This window comes from Pongo abelii, chromosome 23, assembly GCF_028885655.2.
Source record: "Pongo abelii isolate AG06213 chromosome 23, NHGRI_mPonAbe1-v2.0_pri, whole genome shotgun sequence".
Lineage (NCBI taxonomy): Eukaryota > Metazoa > Chordata > Mammalia > Primates > Hominidae > Pongo > Pongo abelii.
Window position 1 is genome coordinate 51,858,872 of NC_085929.1, and position 18,755 is coordinate 51,877,626.

The 18,755-nt window shown below is 44.8% G+C and overlaps 2 protein-coding genes across 18 annotated transcripts in view; one reads left to right on the plus strand and one right to left on the minus strand.

The window, feature by feature from the left end:
* The window catches only part of FAM118A (family with sequence similarity 118 member A), a 31,937-nt gene extending 24,510 nt beyond the window's left edge, over nucleotides 1–7,427 (plus strand). For 12 of the 16 annotated variants that reach the window (XM_009234471.4, XM_024240055.3, XM_002831259.6 and 9 more), the window contains 3 exons: nucleotides 767–799; nucleotides 1,731–1,814; nucleotides 5,846–7,427. In XM_009234471.4, coding sequence (XP_009232746.2) covers nucleotides 767–799; nucleotides 1,731–1,814; nucleotides 5,846–5,865 — 137 coding nt within the window. In that variant the 3' untranslated portion in view covers nucleotides 5,866–7,427. The remainder of the gene's footprint in view (nucleotides 1–766; nucleotides 800–1,730; nucleotides 1,815–5,845) is intronic. The other 4 variants (XM_009234475.4, XM_063723112.1, XM_063723113.1 and 1 more) reach the window with 2 other exon arrangements.
* A 2,084-nt stretch (nucleotides 7,428–9,511) lies between these two features.
* Nucleotides 9,512–18,755, minus strand: part of SMC1B (structural maintenance of chromosomes 1B) — a 69,396-nt gene continuing 60,152 nt past the window's right edge. Inside the window, exons 22-25 of one of the 2 annotated variants that reach the window (XM_024240058.2) lie at nucleotides 17,662–17,813; nucleotides 15,253–15,322; nucleotides 11,067–11,177; nucleotides 9,512–10,106 (exon numbers count right to left, since the gene is read on the minus strand). In XM_024240058.2, coding sequence (XP_024095826.2) covers nucleotides 10,005–10,106; nucleotides 11,067–11,177; nucleotides 15,253–15,322; nucleotides 17,662–17,813 — 435 coding nt within the window. In that variant the 3' untranslated portion in view covers nucleotides 9,512–10,004. Of the gene's footprint in view, nucleotides 10,107–10,818; nucleotides 10,993–11,066; nucleotides 11,178–15,252; nucleotides 15,323–17,661; nucleotides 17,814–18,755 lie in introns of those variants that run through there. The other variant, XM_054543801.1, reaches the window with a different exon arrangement.

The following is an 18,755-nucleotide window of genomic DNA, read 5'->3' on the forward strand; positions in this document are numbered from 1 at the left end:
GAGTTCCATATTCTTACCTTACTTGGTTTTCCAGTGGCAGCATGCAGTGCTAGTAAGTAGATGATTTCATAGATGAGAAGAGCTGAGCTGGCACAGGCACATAACGTGCCCAGACATTTTGAAGCTGGGATTGGGATCCTGGCCTGACTGCAGAGCAAAATACACCATTTGGTGCATCCTGGCACCGGCCCACATGTGTGGGGCTCTGCAGAGGGGCAGCGGGCTTTCCTCATCTCTGCCCCCATCCGCCGCTTCTCATTCCACCCCCACACTCCCTGGAAGAACAGGACCCAGAGTAATCCTGCATGTGCTCGGGCTCCTAGAGTGGGGCTGAGTAGCTTTCTGTCCCACTGAGCCTCCCTTTCCAGGTTGGGGCAGGCAAGTGGATTCGACAGGCTGCCGGAAGACTGCAAGGTCATTGGGAGTTTTAATCTGTGACTGTGTCATGAAGGACATTTGTACTTGAATTCATGGAGTGCCACTCCTGATGGGAGAGGAGGCCCATGACAGTGACAGTCATGCTAGCGATCGCGGACACCACACCATGCTCCCTTTGCCAGCTGGCTCCTTCAGCGAGTCCTCGCGCCAGGCCTGGGAGGCAGACGTGAGGGCAGCGAGGAGCGCAGGAGTCCACAGCCCGCGCGGGCTGAGCTGCCCAGAAGCCTGTTCCCAGTCACTGCCGTTCCTAGTCACTGCCTCAGGGTGGCCTGAGGAGGACTAGCTCTTGGCGTCTCGGCTCCACTGACTGCTTTTCTTTCTCCTTCAGATGCTGATCGCGTGGACAGCACCACATTATTGGGTAAAGCAGATCTTTCTTCTTGCCAGCCTGTTTTTTGCCTACACATTCCATTGTCTTCTGTCACTAACTGTAGAATCATAAACATTTGTTTTTCACCTTAAATAATTAGCTTGTATTAAAACAGCCCCACTGAAGATGATAAATAGCCATGCCTTAGCATGGTCCCTGCCACACCGAGAGACTAAAAGCCATCCCTTTGACGAGGAAGCACAGCCGAATCACACGTGGGCCAGCTGGCACCTGAGAATAATTTCTTGCCCTAGAACCAAGAGTGACGGGACTTGGAACAGGTTCTATTTGTGTGATACCATGTGGTGCCAGATGCAGTGCCTTAGAATGACCCAGCTCTTCCGAAATGTTCGTTGCACGGGTCTGAGCTTGCACACAGAAGAAGCTTTCTATTTAATACTTGTTTTGAAATGTGAACGCTCTTCTTGCTGGGCTCAATTCTGCCTGTTTATAAATTTAACAAGACTCGGTGGCCATGAGCGTCCTCCTGTGTGTGAACTGGGCACCAGGTGCCTCCCCTTGCCGAATCATTTGGGTAAAAGGGACTCTGGTGAGTGGCGCGGAGGCCTCTGTGCGCAGCCCTGTTTTCCCTGGCTGTTTGGCCTAGTGCGTTCACAGATGAGAAAACGCGCATCAATGTGGGAGCTGCTCACATCACATCCATGTTAGTGGTGCAGGAAGTACAAAACCACCGCAGTCAGCTTCCTGTTTCCACCTATTCCCATGCGAAAGGACATCTTTATTACAGTTGCTTTCTCACTGAGATGCGACTCCTGGGATAGAAGCCGTAGCGTGGTTGATGTCATCTGTAGTGGATGGCAGGGTCTGCTTGGCCAGTGCTTCAGTCAGGTCACATTATGAACTGTGCCTTGGCGAGTGGCTTCTGAATAAACAGGCTTCTTAATAAATTCTTCTCTTTCAGGTCATGCGTGCCAGGACTGTGCAAAGAGGAAGTTAGAAGAGAATGGAATTGAAGTTTCAAAAAAACTCAGACAGTCAGATGCTGGTATTGTGTTCTTTTTGTGGGGAGCTGCCTCAGGTCTCTCTTGTTGGCAGGCATCTTCAGGGACCGTGCTGCGCCTTAATGCCCCGGGCCCTACGGTGGGAGGACGGTGCATACATTCTGTCAGGGCCAGAGAGCACAGGAGGCTTAGCAGAGACCCTGGCCTCTCACCCCAACCCAATTCCAACTGCCCAGAGGTACTGGTACCTCTTTAGAAAAACGTTACGGAGAAAACATACACTAAGAGGGTGCAGCGGGCAGAAGGGTGCTCTCTACAAAAAGAAAAGTTAAAAAGATGAATAAAAAGTGCACAAGTTATGTCAGGTCAGCTCAGTGCATTTTTGCAAAGTGAATGCTCCCATCTAATCACACCCAGTTGAGGAAGCAGCATTGCCAGGACACCCCTTGTCACTCTCCAGCCTCCTCCAGTCTCCTCCAGCCCCCAAGGGTGACCACTAGCCTGATGCATGTCAGCTGAGTCTCTGGAGAAAAGCACTTTAAATCATTTGAGCTTTGTTGCCTCTGTTACAGACTAAGATTTATTTAAGTGATTGAACTATTTATCTAAACAGTGTATTTGAATAGGCCTCTCTGTTGACACTATGAAGGGTGATCTCGCTCGTTCGTGCCGGTCCCTCCCTCTCCTCCCCTTCTCCTCTCAGGTTTTGCGTAGTGCTGTGTGTTATTTCTCATTCTTTAAATAACATACTTAGGCCAGACTTCCCAACAAGAAGCCTGGGCTGGATGGGCCCCTGCTTGCGTATCCCACCCCCTAGCCCACTGGCTTCCCCGTTTTGTCGGTCTCCGTGGTGACAGGACAGAAAGGAAATGAGACCCCCGGTCTGTCTGTAGGTTGATTGTAAAAGTTGGCAAACAAAAGCATTTACTTGATGAAAACAGCGTCAGTGTTCTTTCCTGCTTAGCCAGCTTGTGGCCGTGGCCGTGGGCCCAGTGCCACGGCGCCTGTGCCAGCTGTAGCATGTGTGTTGTGTCCGTGGGCCCAGTGCCATGTCGCCTGTGCCAGCTGCAGATGTGTCCTCAATGTCAGGGTCAAATGTGGCTTGTTCTTACATTCCATTCTCCCATTTTTTATTGTTTAATGTTGGGGCTTGAAGACATTTGTGTTACTTCTTATTTTTTGAGTTTTTAGGTTCTTCTTTCCCCTTTGTTTTCCAAAAACCAACGTTTCCCAATATTCTTAAATGTATGCATTCCCTCAGCTTTCAGAACTGAATAATAAATTTTTTTTAAAAAAAGTATGCATTCTCCTCATCCTGCCACCCCACATCTCCCAGGACACCTTCTCCTGGTCGGCTCCACTGGGGACTGCTGCCTCCTGAGCTTCCCTCCTTCTTTCTGAGATGGAGGCCCAGGTCTCCCTTGTTCTGGCCCCCCATCCGTCCTGCTAGTACCTCCTGAGGCTGCTTCTGCAGACCCCAGTGTGGGGTCACCTCCCGAGGGCCATGTGTCTGCAGGTGTCTGTGCCATCCTCACGCTCGCGGGAGTTTTGGCATGGGATTCTTGGTTGTGATTCCCCCGGACTCCACTGTCTGAAGACCAGGTTTCCTATGAAGAGGGTCTGACGGGAACCTGTTCCCAGTGATTTGAGGGTACCCGTTGCTTTTTTTCCTGGGAGTTTTTAGGATCCTCTTTTCCCTTGATTAGAAATTCAATGAGGATGTATTTAGGTGGGAAACTTTTTTTTACCTACCTTACTCACATGTTCTTTTTCCTCTTCCATTTCTCCAGTTCTGGAATGGTCTGTGATTCTCTTTATTTCCTCTTTCCATCTTCTCTGTTCTCCCTTTCTGGAAGTCATACTAGTTGGGATTGCCTGGATTGATTTCCACCGTCTTTTAAGTTTTCTCTGATGTCTTTTTTTTTTTATTTTTTGAGACAGAGTCTTGCTCTGTCGCCCAGGCTGGAGTGCAGTGGTGTGATCTCGGCTCACCGCAACCTCCGCCTCTTGGGTTCAAGCTATTTTCCTGCCTTAGCCTCCTGAGCAGCTGGGACTACAGGCACACACCACCATGCCCGACTAATTTTGTATTTTTGGTAGAGATGGGGTTTCACTATGTTGGCCAGGCTGGTCTCAAACTCCTGACCTTGTGATCCACCCACTTTGGCTTCCCAAACTGCTGGGATTATAGGCGTGAGCCACTGCGCCCGGCCAAGCTCTTGTTTTCTTAGTTACCTTTTCTCAGAGCATCTGCTGCTGTAAGTCTGTGAGAACTCTGGAGACAGAAGTCAACCTGGTTATCTGACTCTACTACATTCCTGAAAACATTGGGAGAGAAGATTTTCATGTAATAGGAGTTTATATTTAGTACTTTATATAAGTAAACCAAAGTAAAACACTCTTAAATACCTATATAGCAGTCCACCCAAAATTTCTGAGAGCTATGAAGCATCCAGCTTATCAGTTACCTCTTCATTTAACATTTAAATCCTTCAGTGGGTATGCTGGAGCAGTATTATGTCCCTGTATGTTCCTTCAACACCACAGGGACCATGTGCAACAGTACATGTTATAAAGATTCTTAGTGAGTGCAAATTTAGTCAAGTAAAATAAGGCAGTTCTAAAAGGGCCACCTGCAGAGTGAATTATAGCACAAGCGAGGGCTGGCGGCAGGGGGTGGGGGCGCCCTAGCGTCCTGCCGTCCAGGGGCAGGGAAGATGAGAGTGAGCTGATGGTGGGGGTCCTCGTGGGAGAGCTGTGAGGGGCAGCTGTCACAGACTCGACATCCTCTCATTTAGTTTTATACAACTTTGGCCGGGCGTAGTGGTTCACGCCTGTATTACCAGCACTTTGGGAGGCTGAGGCAGGTGAATCACCTGAGGTCAGGAGTTCGAGACCAGCCTGGCTAACATGGCGAAACCGTCTCTACTAAAAATACAAAAATTAGCCGGGTGTGGTGGCGGGCGCCTGTAGTCCCAGCTACTCAGGAGGCTGAGGCAGGAGAATTGCTTGAACCCAGGAGGCGGAGGTTGCAATGAGCCGAGATTGCACCATTGTACTCCAGCCTGGGTGACAGAGCAAGACTCCGTTTCAAAAAAGATAATAATAATAGTTTTATACAACTTCAAGTGCACTTGGGGGCACACACGTTTTAGAGAATTCGATTTTGATATTGTTTTGGATCAAACTGTTTGAAATCTTTTTGCAAATATTTGGATTGTGAGTTCAGCTAGTAGAACCATCACATAAGTAAAAACAAAACACAAAACTGGTGTTCTGTGAACTGTTTCCTCTGGGTTAGGCGGTTCTTTTCCACTACTTTCTTTCATGTTCATTGTTTTGTTTTCTGCATATCTGGGCTCCTCCAGTGCCTGCTGACAAGAATGAAGGCCCGGGCGATTATTCTCAATAGATTGGCTTGCTTCTGCTGTTGCTGCTGTTGTGTGTACATAGATTTTGTCCCCTGTGGCCTGCCTCTGACTGGTGTGCACATCCGGGGCAGGGCCTACTGCCTGGTAGACCTTGCCATATGGAGCATTGGGCAAGGGTTTTCTTCAATACCTGTGAGATCTGTGCTCCTAGACGCCATCACCTGCACCTGCAGCCCCGGCTCTCCCCACCCAGTCATGTCTCCTTAGGGCGAAGCTCCTGGCCTCTGTTGTATGGAAAGTCTTGGCCTGTCCTGCATGTGGGTGAGAGAAGCCAAGCCTGGGGATCCCAGAGGAATCGACAGGCTTATTCTTCTCCATACCTCCAACAGGCTCTCACTGTATGTTTGTTGAAATTGCCCCATCCTCAGTCCACTGAGAAATAAAAGAGCATCCATGTTCATGGATTGAGATTCCCACAGATCGTTGCAAATGTAATGTCATCACTTGCTTGACCCCCTGATAGTATTGATAATTACACAAGGTCATTTCCAGACAGTGGCTACTGTTTCCATTGTGGAGGGGTTTTCAAAATCTTCTGTACATAAGAACAATTGTAAAGCAGTTTCTGAAATAGAAATCTATTGCAAATAACTTCTTTTAGCTGGACTTTAACCCTTGGGCATTTCATTCTTTTATTTAAACAGATGATGCTGGAGGGTCTTGAAATCTTTAAAACCAGTAAAACCTGCAACTTGAAAACTAGCCTTCTGTAACCACGGTGCCCAAACGAAGAGGAATGTATGGAGAACTCCACGTGGATCTCTGATTGCGAAACCGTCACATACACCAAGAGAGCCACATGGGCATGTGGCCCTCAAGGCTGGGTGAGAGGGCTCCCCTGTGTGTTGAACTATGCAGGAGGTGACGCAGACACACTTCAGGTGGACTTTGCAAGGACTGATGGATAGCTACCTCAGGGGCCAGAATCCGTGGGAAGGGGTGGACCTGGTGTTCCCGTTCCCATCTGACAGGCTCTCTTTTGTCAAGGTGGTATTTTTCGTAATAAAAGGGGAAGAGTAAAGACTGTCCAAGCAGCAGTAGTTGCCAAAGAGAAAATACGAAACAGACACTTTTTTTTTTTTTTTTTTGAGTCAGAGTCTCACTCTGTCATCCAGGACAGAGTGCAGTGGTGCGATCTCAGCTCACTGCAGCCTCCACCTCCTGGGCTCAAGTGATTCTCCTGCCTCAGCCTCCTGAGTAGCTGGGATTATAGGCGTCCACCACCATGCCCAGCTAATTTTATTTTTAGTAGAGTTGGAGTTTCACCATGTTGGCCAGGCTGGTCTCGAACTCTTGACCTCAGGTGATCCACCCACCTTGGCCTCCCAAAATGCTAGGATTACAGGCATGAGTCACTGGGCCCAGCAAAATAAACACATTTTATAATTGTATGTGGAAACATGTTACTATAGAAAGCATTTTAAAGGTACGTTTTAAAGGTATGTTTGTTCCACTGTTAAATAGTAAAGAATGAATCCGCTAGTGAAAATGTTTTTAGGGAGAACAGCTGGATCAAAAGGGCTTGTTTGGAACTAGGTTGTTTTAGTAACTTCTGTTCCAAAGAAACACAGGTCTGATATTGCTAAGAACTGAAATCGGAGGAGCTAGAGACCCTTTTCAGTTCAGGCCAGCGTTGTGCAGGACCACTGTGGGACTGACAACCGCGATAGCAGAAGTTTGAAAGACCAGGTTTCAAACATTATAAATTCCAGGCTTTGCAAATCTTTATTCTCTGGGGTGAGATCCAGTCTTTCTGTTATTGTCTCTGAAAATTCTCTTCCAGGCCCACATTAAGGGAGTTTGCAGAGAGTGAGGGAGGCAAAACTTGAAAAGGGCCTGCAACACTTTAAACCTTCTCAGGTTCACCCACATGAAACGGCTGTGCTGAGTGCGCTGCTGGTGCCCGGGGAGCTTCTCTGACTGTGACCGGCAGAGGCTTCTGTGGCGGTGCATGAGCGGCCCTACAGTGGAGGGTTCTCTTTGGAAACAAACAGCCCTGCTTGGTTTCAGTTTGAGGCCACTTATCGTCAGTGTGACATTTCTTGCCAAGCCCTGTGACACTCCCCAATGATGACTCCCATAGGTACAGAGAAAGTTAAGAACAGGAAACAGAAGGGTAGGATGCATAGGGAGGGAGAGAAGCCCTGAAAACTTTTTTTTTCTTTTTGAAGCATGGAAAACAAATCTTTTATGCCACTCCAGCCATAAATAAAATTTTAACTTCAACCCTGTGTGCTCAGTGTTTCTTTAATTATGCCAAGGCTTGCTAGAATGTTATTTAGTGAGAATTTTTAGCTTGAGTTGCCACCCAACTGTGAAATCAACTAAATGATTACTTGAACGTATTTAAATGTTTTAAAAAGCAAACATTATAAATTGTTCTTTAATATCATTTAGTAAGTGCAGTCAGGGAATATCTGAATCTGAGAGCTGGCCAGACACAGGGTATAGCAGAATTACAAGCATAGAGGATGCTGTGCAGTTGGATGTAAAGCTCATTACAGCCCATTTTTAAGAAAAGCTTTGTGTGCTCTGCTGGAGGACGCAGCCATGTTGCTGTACCACATAGAGGTATCTAATCGGTTCTGTTGTATACTCGTTGTAGAATGTAAAGTTTATTCCAATCCGATTGAGAGATTAGAGGCAACTCCAGCATAGTGCACTTGCTTGTGTGTAGTTTAGTCAGTGAGAAACATCACATCAGGAGGTAACAAAGTTGGCCCTGCTGTTTACTGCCTCAAGCTAGAATAGCTGTTACATTTTAAAATGGTTATATTTTAAGACAGGGCAGGTAGCTCAAACCTGTAATCCCAGCACTTTGGGAGGCTGAGGGGGGCGGATCACTTGAGGCCAGAAGTTTGAGACCAGCCTGGCCAACATGGTGAAACCCTGTCTCTACTAAAAATACAAAAATTAGCCTGGCGTGGTAGTGTGCGCCTGTAATCCCAGCTACTTGGGAGACTGAGGCAGGAGAATCACTTGAACCAAGGAGGCAGAGGTTGCAGTGAACCAAGATTGCAGCACTGCATTCCAGCCTGGGCAAGAGGGAATTCCATCTAAAAAAAATAAAAATAAAATGGTTACATTTTAAATAGTTATACAAGTACCTGCTAAGAACCTCCTTACTATCTCGACAAAGCCTGAATATGTGCTGTGGCCCTTAAATTAGGTTACTGGGCATGCTCTGTTATATCAGAAATGACTGAACTTGGTGGGATCACTGACAGTCTATAAGTCAAAGTTATGAAAGAGAACAGCCAAGCGCGGTGGCTCACGCCTGTAATCCCGGCAATTTGAGAGGCTGAGACGTGTGGATCACTTAAGGCCAGGAGTTCGAGACCAGCCTGGCCAATGTAGTGAAACCCTGTCTCTACTAAAAATACAAAAATCAGCCGGGCACGGTGGCAGGTGCCTGTAGTCCCAGCTACCTGGGAGGCTGAGGCAGGAGAATCGCTTGAACCCAGGAGGAGGAGGTTGCAGTGAGCAGAGATCACACCACCGCACTGCAGCCTGGGCAACAGAACGAGACTCCGTGTCAGAAAAAGAAAAAGGACAAATAGAGTGGCTTCTGCTGTCTGCAGTTCATAGAGGTCAGCTATCTCACCATACTGAAGTCCCCTCCAGGAAGGAACCAAATCTTTTGAGATTTAATTTCTTCCTCACAGAGTGCATTCTGTTACTACATAAAACAGTGTTGTTAAAATGGATACATTTACTCAGGAGGCTACTCCTTGGTTAGCACTTGGGCCCAAAGCAGTCTGAAGTGGAAGCCCACCTCAGAATTTTCTCATTCCTTTTTTTTTTTTTGAGACAGTCTCTGTCACCCAGGCTGGAGTACAGTGGCGCAATTTCAGCTCACTGCAACCTCCACCTCCTGGGTTCAAGCGATTCTCCTGCTTCAGCCTCCCGAGTAGTTGGGATTACAGGTGCACCCCATCACACCTGGCTAATTTTTGTATTTTTAGTAGAGACAGGATTTCACCACATTGGCCAGGCTGGTCTCGAACTCCTGAGCTCAAGTGATCCACCCGCCTCAGCCTCCCGAAGTGCTGGGATTACCAGCGTGTGAGCTGCCGCTCCCGGCCTGTCTTGTTCCATTTTGAAGTGGAAATGAAGTGGTGAAAGTGCAGCTTTCTGCACATAACAACGTTTGTAAGTGGAGAAGTCAGTTGTCACTTGAGAAACTCTGGATTCTTCAATATTTCTGTAACAGAAATTCTATTTAGAAAAATTCAGATTGCATCGAAACAGACATAATTCAATTTCACCATTAAAATATTTTTGGCTTCTAAAATTCTACATTGGAGACATTTGAAATTAGAACATTTTTTATTGATATTTTCAATACTAACATAGTTTCTCTGAAACAATTTCCCAAAAGCCAGGTTCAACAGTTTATTAACAATCTTATAACTAGTATGTTTAAAAACCAAGAGAAGTTCCCTTCAAGATTACTTGGGTGCGAGGCAAGATCAGAGTGAAGATGAAGCCGAATTCAAAATTTTTCCAACCAGACTAGCTTATTTCAAAGTAGAAGTTAGAATTATAGTACAAAATTGTACCTTTTGTTTGTTTTTTAAAAACTCATTTAACACCTGCCCTCACTGAAAACTTTCCCTACTAGAATGGGGTCTGAACACTCAACTAAAGTGAGCCACAGCCTCTTTGGCTAGAACGACTAAGGTTTCTCTTAAAGGGTGCACCAGGCTGGTCCTGCTTGCTCCAGAAGTCTCCTGTGGAGGAGCTGTGTGAGTATTAGAGTGGAAACTGAACAGTGATCAGGTGACCGCTGCAGGACTGCCCCTAGTGGGACTCTCCGTGTCTCTTGCTGCTTTCTTGGCCTTCAGTGTCTGGATACTGAGAAAGATCTAGGGTCAAAACTCGGCTGAACATGCAGTCATCGTACTAAAATGGAGAGAAGACAGTTAAAAGTTCCCCTAATTAGGGAAAAAGTATTATTAAAGTAAAATAAGAGCCATTAGTGAGTCTAGAATTGCATTCAAAAGGAATCTTCTTCAATCTAATAAGATATCTGCATTTGTATCGGTTTTGGGTTTTTTTTGGTATTATCTGGTATGAGAATTTCCATTACTCATGCATTGTATTTCCAGGTGGTCCCCTAACATTCTGTAGGCACAGGAAGGTAAATTTTTATCTTTGCTTAAAGGAAAATTCAGGAAGTAAATCCTAACTGTCCAAAACCAAATGACCTGAACTAGTGGCTCTACTCCATGAGTTCAGGTTAGTATTTTCAATGGCTTGAGAAAGGTGTGTTCACATTTTAGAAGTTACTATACAACTTGGAACTTCTAATGTATTTCTTTGTTTTGTCCTCTGATACTTTTGGAGGATAAATGGTTCCTTGCTCTACCACAGTGCATTTGTTTTTGCTTAAAACACTGAAACACTACAGAAATAAGAAGTATAATGTTAACAGTTCGTGTAAATTAACATGGACTATTATTTCACGAAACAAAACTATCCTACTTACTGTTCTGCAATTTTCCATTTGCTTTTTTCACTTAAAATATATCTTCAATCTCTATGTATTGTCTAGGAAAACACCAGTAGTTATTTTTAATCTTATTTGATTAAAAAATCATTTCAGCGTTAGACTCCATTTGGAAGTTTTAATTAGGAAAGCCCGGTGGCTGTCAGGGTACTAAGGGAAGCTGGCAGTGCGTACACTCCTCTCGCCTCTGATTTGTCTTTACCTCAGGATAGATGCCGATTAGCGCACCGGCTCTGGAATAGAACTTGGGTACACTCCTCCCCTCTGATTTATCTTTACCTAAGGATAGATGCCAATCAGCGTGTCGGCTCTGGAGTAGAATTTGGGTACACTCCCCTCTGATTTGTCTTTACCTCAGGATAGATGCCGATCAGCGCGTCGGCTCTGGAATAGAACTCTTCTTTTAGGGAGATGACTATCATCTGAAACTGGTCTTGAGTTTGCTCTTTGATGTAACTTGACACCTGGAAGAAATAAAAACACACATTTCACTAGGAAGGAAAGGCCTTGTCTGGGCTCTGCGGACAGTAATTCTGGCATGTCTCTGAGTCTGGTCAGTTTAGGTGACAAGGACTTATCCACCTTTCCAATAATTCAATAAATCCTCAACAACTGCAGAAATGGAAATAGATTCTAAAATGAGATAAACTTCATTAAACCTATGATCTAAAACTTTAAGAACATTTTAAAGAATAAAGCTCCAACTTAAGATACTGTGATGTGATAGGTAATCAGCCTTTATAACAAGAAAAAAACTACCACTCAAAAATATTTTTTGAGGGTGAAAAAGGGCTGGTATTTAAACTTATAACCTCTAGGCTGGGTGCAGTGGCTCACACCTGTAATCCCAGCACTTTGGGAGGCTGAGGCAGGCGGATCACCGGAGGTCAGGAGTTCAAAACCAGCCTGGCCAACATGGTGAATCCCGTCTCTACTAAAATCACAAAAAAAATTCGGCAGGCATGGTGGCAGGTGCCTGTAATCCCAGCTACTCGGGAGGTGGAGGTTGCAGTGAGCCGAGATTGTGCCACTGCACTCCAGGCTAGGCGACAGAGTGAGAGACTCCATCTAACAACAACAACAACAGCAAAAATCCAAAATAATTTCCATCTTCCTATTTTGCCAACTCAAAGCCTGAAAGGAAAAACAGGGCAATTATGTATGTATTCGTAATCCATAATCAAGTCATTTGGTTAGAGGTGAACTCTGATTCCTTAAGGAAGCTCAATTCCAAGGAAATGAGAAGTGCAAAATGGACTCAATAGAGATGAGTCTTGGTGAACAAACCACTCAGAACTTGGACAGTGATAAACCCCAAGAAGAGAAAAACTACCAACAGTCTAACAAAGGTAATGCCAACTCCTGGATTTCTCTGAGGGCCTACAATGGGTCTTCTCCATGTGCACCAAAGATCCCGTGGACACAAGCTCTGGAAGTAGGAATGGTAGCTTCCATTGAGGAATGAGTGGCCATGTTTTATGTGAGAAAGGAAAGAAACTGCTCTAAGAGGCTGAATTCATAGAAGGAACTTCCAGCATTAGAGGCAATGGTAGTAGCCACTATGACAGGGCTGAAAAAAGGTCTTGGGCCCATAATAGGAAAAGAAGGGGAGACAGGATGCGAAGATGCAGGGCATGCGTTTTTCCTGGAGAGTTACCTGTTGGGCACCCTGATCACAAGAGGGAGTGGAGGGTGCTTCATAGTTCATACTACATAACTGCTCATACTCAATTCAGCAACGGAGTGTCAGAAAGATACATCTCAAAAGGAATAATGCAATTAAGAGGTTTTAATACGTAGGATGGGTACTAATAGGAGTCTTAAGTAAGATCTAGTACCTGGAGATGCCACCAATGCAAACATCTAATTTTTCCTCAAACAAATACCTTCAATACAGCCAAGAAAAAGATAACCACCAAGACTTCCCCTCACAGAATGTGGGATATAAAGTGCCAAAATTCTCCTCCTAAGGGGAGATTTCTCCCAAATGAGTCCGCCATGGAGTCCAGTCATTTGATGCACGCTGGCTGGCGTTCAAGAGACAACTCAAGATGTTCTTCTGTTCCTGTTTCCTTTCCCAGCTGCCATGAAGTTTCTGGCAGAGACTTTTTGGGGGTATGGAGTTGATGTGATACTCTTGTGTATCCTGTGCCATGTTAAAAATGCAGGGCCTTCAAGAGATTTTCTCAGATGAATACAATTTGAGAAATGCTCAAAGACTACATTCACGCCATCAGAAGGTACCTCAGGTTGCAGCTACCCAGGCAATTCACGTGGGACTCAACAGAGTAAGAAATCAAGGAGGTCAGCTTCGGAGGTGCAGAACCTACTGGGCGGTACCCCGAGACTGAACACATCTCTCAGCCATGGGCTCCTTAACATCACTCACAAGACTAGGTTATAAACCAGAATGCCGATTTCTTTCTTTTTTTCTTTTTAAATTTCTTTATAATAGAGACAAGGTCTCACTATGTTGCTCAGGCTGGTCTCGAACTCCTGAGCTCAAGTGATCCTCCCGCCTTGGCCTCTCAAAGTGTTGGAATTACAGGCATGAGCCACCGCGCCTGGCCCAGAATGCCAATTTATAAATAAATGATGAGAAATACATCTCTCAGCATGACCAGAGCAGCCACCCTGTAAGCAGCCATTAATGCAAAGCCTGGTCATTTCTAGAAGATGGATGGGCCTGGAATCAGAACCAGGAGAACCTAATTCACCCATCTCCAAGAATGAATGGCCCCAGTAGCAGAACCATGATACTGGGAACTCTGCAGGCCAGTGCTACCCTTCCCCTGGGCAGTGTCGGGCACTGCCAGGATTTGCCTCCATCCTTTGTTCATGTTCCATAGCAGACCCCACTCTCATGTCCAAAATTCAATCTAGTCACCGTCAAGATGTGTGGGCTGAGAGCCCAGCTCTTTTAGGTGGGCTCTGAGTATCTACCCACTGATCCTTGAGTACTGACCAAAATTTAACTCTTAAGTGTGAAACTGTTCCTTAGTTCTCTCATTCTCTCAAAGACTGAAAACAGGATCATGCTCAAGTACAGTAAATTATTGGATACATTTTGATAGAACTGGGAAGTAGGGCTGGTGTGGTGGCTGACGCCTGTAATCCCAGCACTTTGGGAGGTTGAAGTGGGTAGATCTCTTGAGCCCAAGAGTTCGAGACCAGCCTTGGCAACATGGTGAAACCCCATCTCTACCAAAAACACAAAAATTAGCCAGTCTTATAACCTGCTCTCAAATAAATAAATAGATTAAAATAAAAAAAAAACTGGGAAGGTAGGATTTTAAACTTTAATTCTTTTGGAATTTATTTAGAGATGGTATTCTTGGGGCCTGTTATTAGGGGTTCTCTAATTCCCAATATCTAGATTTGGTGAGAAGCCTGTTATGCCAGCAGTAACAATGTTGATCAAGTACAGTGATCCTCATTTGACCCCCATGTTGATTTCTCTCAACTCTGGAAGGTCCTCTAAGCCTTGAATGAAAACTACCCTGAATCAACTTGTTTTAGATATTTAGCTTAGATTTCAAAAGGACTGATTTTTTTTTTTTTTTTTCCTGGAGTGCAGTGGCACGGTCTCGGCTCACTGCAATCTCTGTCTCTCAGGCTCAGGTGATCCTCCCACCTCAGCCTCTTGAGTAGCTGGGACCACAGATGTGTGCCAACATGCTCAGATAATTATTTTTTTAAATTTTTTGTAGGGACAAGGTCTCCTTATGTTGCCCAGGCTGGTCTCAAACTCTTGGACTCAAGCAATCCACCCGCCTCGGCCTCCCAAAGTGCTGGGATTACAGGCATGAGCCACCAAGCCCAGCCTACAAGGACTGATTTTTTTTTCTTTTTTTTGAGACAGAGTCTCTGTCGCTCAGGCTGGAGTGTAGTGGCACAAACTCAGCTCACTGCAAACTCCACCTCCTGGGTTCAGCCGATTGTCATGCCTCAGCCTCCCAAGTAGCTGGGATTACAGGCACCCACCACCACGCCTAGCTAATTTTTGTATTTTTAGTAGAGATGAGGTTTCACCATGTTGACAAGGCTGGTCTCGAACTCCTGACCTCAAGTGATCCACCTGCCTCAGCCTCCCAAAGTGCTGGGATTACAGGCGTGAGCCACGCGTGCCTGGCCAAGGACTGATTTTTTTTTTTTTTTTTTTTTTGAGACAGAGTCTCACTCTGTCGCTTAGGCTGGAGTGCAGTGGTGCAATCTCGGCTCACTGCAACCTTCACCTCCCGGGTTCAAGTGATTCTCCTGCCTCAGCCTCCCAAGTAGCTGGGATTACAGGCACACACCACCACACCCGGCTAATTTTTGTATTTTTAGTAGAGACAGGGATTCACCGTGTTGGTCAGGCTGGTCTCAAACTCCTGACCTTGTGATCTGCCTGCCTCGGCCTCCCAAAGTGCTGGGATTACAGGCGTGAGCCACCGCGCCTAGCCCAAGGACTGATTTTTAATGAGCATTTTCCATTGCTTGCCTCACATGATCCTTGAATTGTAGACAATCTATTGAAAATGAAAAGCAGAAACTTACTTTGCCTATGTTAGTATTGTCTAGGGCTGCATCCACTTCATCTAAAACAAAGAATGGGGCAGGACGAAAACTAGAAAAAAATTACAATCAAGTAAGTTACAATTTTCTATTTGTTTTACAAAAGACTTGGAGGAAAAGATTAACAGTATTCAGAATAAATAAAACACATTCTTTTGGATATTTCTAAGTAATCGGTGACCTCTATGTTACTAAATCCAGTGCTCAGTTATCAGTCCACATGTATGTGACCTCTGCAAGGAGTATTTGGATTGGTCACTCCCTCCTCCTTGAAATACCGCTTTGTGACTTGTAAGGGGACACAGTCTACTTCCCCTCAGCCCCTGCTTTTTCTGAGTCTGCTGAGAACTCTTCATCTCTCCAACTTTGGATGGCAGCAGTGCCCTCAGGGCTCTGTGCTTATCTAATCAACTACCTTGGTGATTAAATCTGGCCTCAGGGTTTTAAATACCACCCAAATACTGATGGCTCCCACCCTCTTACCAATAATTCTAACCTGTCTCCTGAGTTCTAACCTCAAATGTCCAACTACTTTCTCTACAATTCCATGTGGGTGTCTAATACATATCTCAAACTCATCTCAAAGCAAACTTCTCCCCTGCCCTCCAAACATGTTCCCTCCTGTGGTCTTCTCCATCTCAGTTAATGGCAGCTCTTATTACTGTAGTTGATTAGGTCAAAACCCACAGAGCCATCCCCTTCACATCACTTCCTTCACACCCGTACCTGTCAGCAAATTCCGTCTGCACAACCATATCCTCTCACCTTGGCCCAATCACCATCGCCGTCTTTCACCTTGATTGTGACCAGTCTCCTAGCCCTATGCCTGCCACTGCTGCATACAGTCTATTCTCCATCCATGCTGGGCTCACTCTGGCCTCGGGGCCTTTTGCACTTGCTGTTGCTGATGTCTAAGAACATTCTTCCCTTAGCTGTCCACATGACCTGCTCCATTTATTCCTTCAAATCTTTGCTCAAATGTTACCTTCTCAAATAGACCTTCCCAGATGACTCTTCAATATTGCTAACCACTTCCCTGCCACTCACCATCTCCATTCCCTGCTTTTTTTCTCTATAGAACTTGTTACATTCTAATATTCTCCATATTGGATAATTTACCTTATACCTGGATAGTTTACTAATTTACCTTATTTATTATCTGAGTTCCCCAACTAAAATGAAGTATCTTCGAGGCAGGCATTTTGTTTTGTTCACAGCTGTCTCCCCAGTGCCTGCAACAGCGCCTGATACACAGTAACTAGTAAATATCTGTTGACTAAATGGATGTGGGTGCCATCTGTCTGATTCTGCTCAGATGACTTGTTCAAAGCAGGCCTGCAGCTTTTATGGTTTTCTCTTTTCCTTTCCTGTGGCGGCCTATTCCTTTTCCTTCTAGAGACCAGTAAAAAGTTTTCAAACTCTTGTATGTTTTTGTTCCTGGTCATGGAAATAGAGAAACAGCAGTATCTATATTTTACTAATTGTATTATGCGTATATTTTTTGAGACATAGTTTTGTTCTTTCACCTAGGCTAGCGTGCAGTGGCGTCATCACGGTTTATTTGCAGCCTCGACCTCCTGGGCTCCAGCAATCCTCCCACCTCAGCCTTTGGGTAGCTGGGCCTACAGACATGTGTCACCACATCTGGCTAACTTTTTTCTATTTTCTGTAGACACGGGGTCTCACTATGTTGCCCAGGTTCAGCATCTGTACTTTAGATCTTCATCTAATGTTCTAAATGTTGAAAGAGGTTAATTGCCTTAATTGTAGATAACTTTTTGTTTCTTGATTTGTTTTACAAAGAAACAGTTCCACCACCATCAGTGGAAATAAGGAGATTAAATACTTTTATAGAAGAAATACTTCAACATTCTTTACTAAGTAGCAGCTCTCTGACTATTGACTAAGAAAATAATACACAAATTGGGATTTTTGTCAATCCTGATGTCACCTCTGGCCATTCCAAATATTTTTTCTTTTCTAAAATGGAATAGTAGTAGCTATTGATAATAACAGAAATTGAATAAAAATCTGTCACTAACTAGCTGGGCATGGTAGCACATGCCTGTGGTCCTGGCTACTCGGGTGACTCAGGCAGAAGGATCACTTGACCTGGGAGTTTGAGCCTAGCCTAGGCAACATAGTGAGACTCTGTCTCCAAAAAAAAAAAAAAAAAACCCACTAAAAATCTAAGAATTCTGTCTTACATTTGCTGTGTAAAGTCTAAATTGTTGTAGGCCTAAAACATAATCTGAATTGTCTGACTGAAGAAGATAGTTTTGTATCCCATTTGCTACATATTAATAAAGACAATAGTTAATATATCTTCTGTAGGAAGGTCCCCTTGGCTTCTGCCCTGATATGAAAACTGAATAGCTTTTGTGACCTTACCTGTGCACGGCAAACAGGAGAGCCAAGGCTGCCACACACTTTTCTCCCCCTGACAAATTGTCCATTGGCATAAACCGTTTGCCTGGGGCCACACAGTTATAGCTAATTCCCTCCAAGTAAGGTTCTTCAGGGTTCTCTGGGCTAAGAAATGCCTGAAACACATGTTATTTATTTAGCAGTATCAGAAAAGCAACTGATAAAGTTCAACTTGGAGTTTAACTGCAAAATATTCTATTGGTTAGCTTTTCTTCAATTTTGATGGAAAACTACCAATGCCTATAAATAATGTATTTAGTTCTACATGTAATCACAGACAACAGGGTTGTCTGGGTAGGCGGTAGAGGGAAAACACTCTCCTAACATACCCAGGAATCAGCCCTTTCCACCAGACTGCCAGTCAAACCTCAGAGGCACATGCCACAGTCTTAAAAAGCAGTCTTCATGCAGTTCACTCACCGATACATTCATCAAACATGTACTGAACACCTATTATGGGCCAGGTACTGTAGATAAACAGAGATGAATCTTGTTCTCAAAGAGTTAGGCATGGTGACTCATGCCTGTAATCCCAGCACTTTGGGAGGCTGAGGCAGGCAGATCACTTGAGGTCAGGAGTTTGAGACCAGTCTGGCCAACATGGTGAAACCCTGTCTCTACAAAAAATACAAAAATTAGCCAGGCTTGTTGGTATGCGCCTGTAATCCCAGCTACTTGGGAAGCTGAGACACTTGAACCCGGGAGGTGGAGGTTTCAGTGAGCCGAGATCGCACCACTGCATTCCAGCCTGGGCAACACAAGGAAACTTTCTCAAAAAAAAAGAAAGAAAGAAAAAAAAAAGAGTTAATGGGTTTTAGTCTTACTTTACTGAAAATAAGTTATTTTCAGTTGAAGTTCTAAATATCTGATCCAGGATCACCTTTTAGTCATAAAATGAGAAAACAAAAGCCGAGCAGGTACGTAAGTCTCAACCTACATCTTCATTTCACATTCAATTCCACAAGTATTTGCTATGGATACTGATAATGGAATGGGAGTGGTTATCATTAAAAGGGTCATATCTGAATTTGAACCCTGCCTTTAGTTATTTTCCTCTC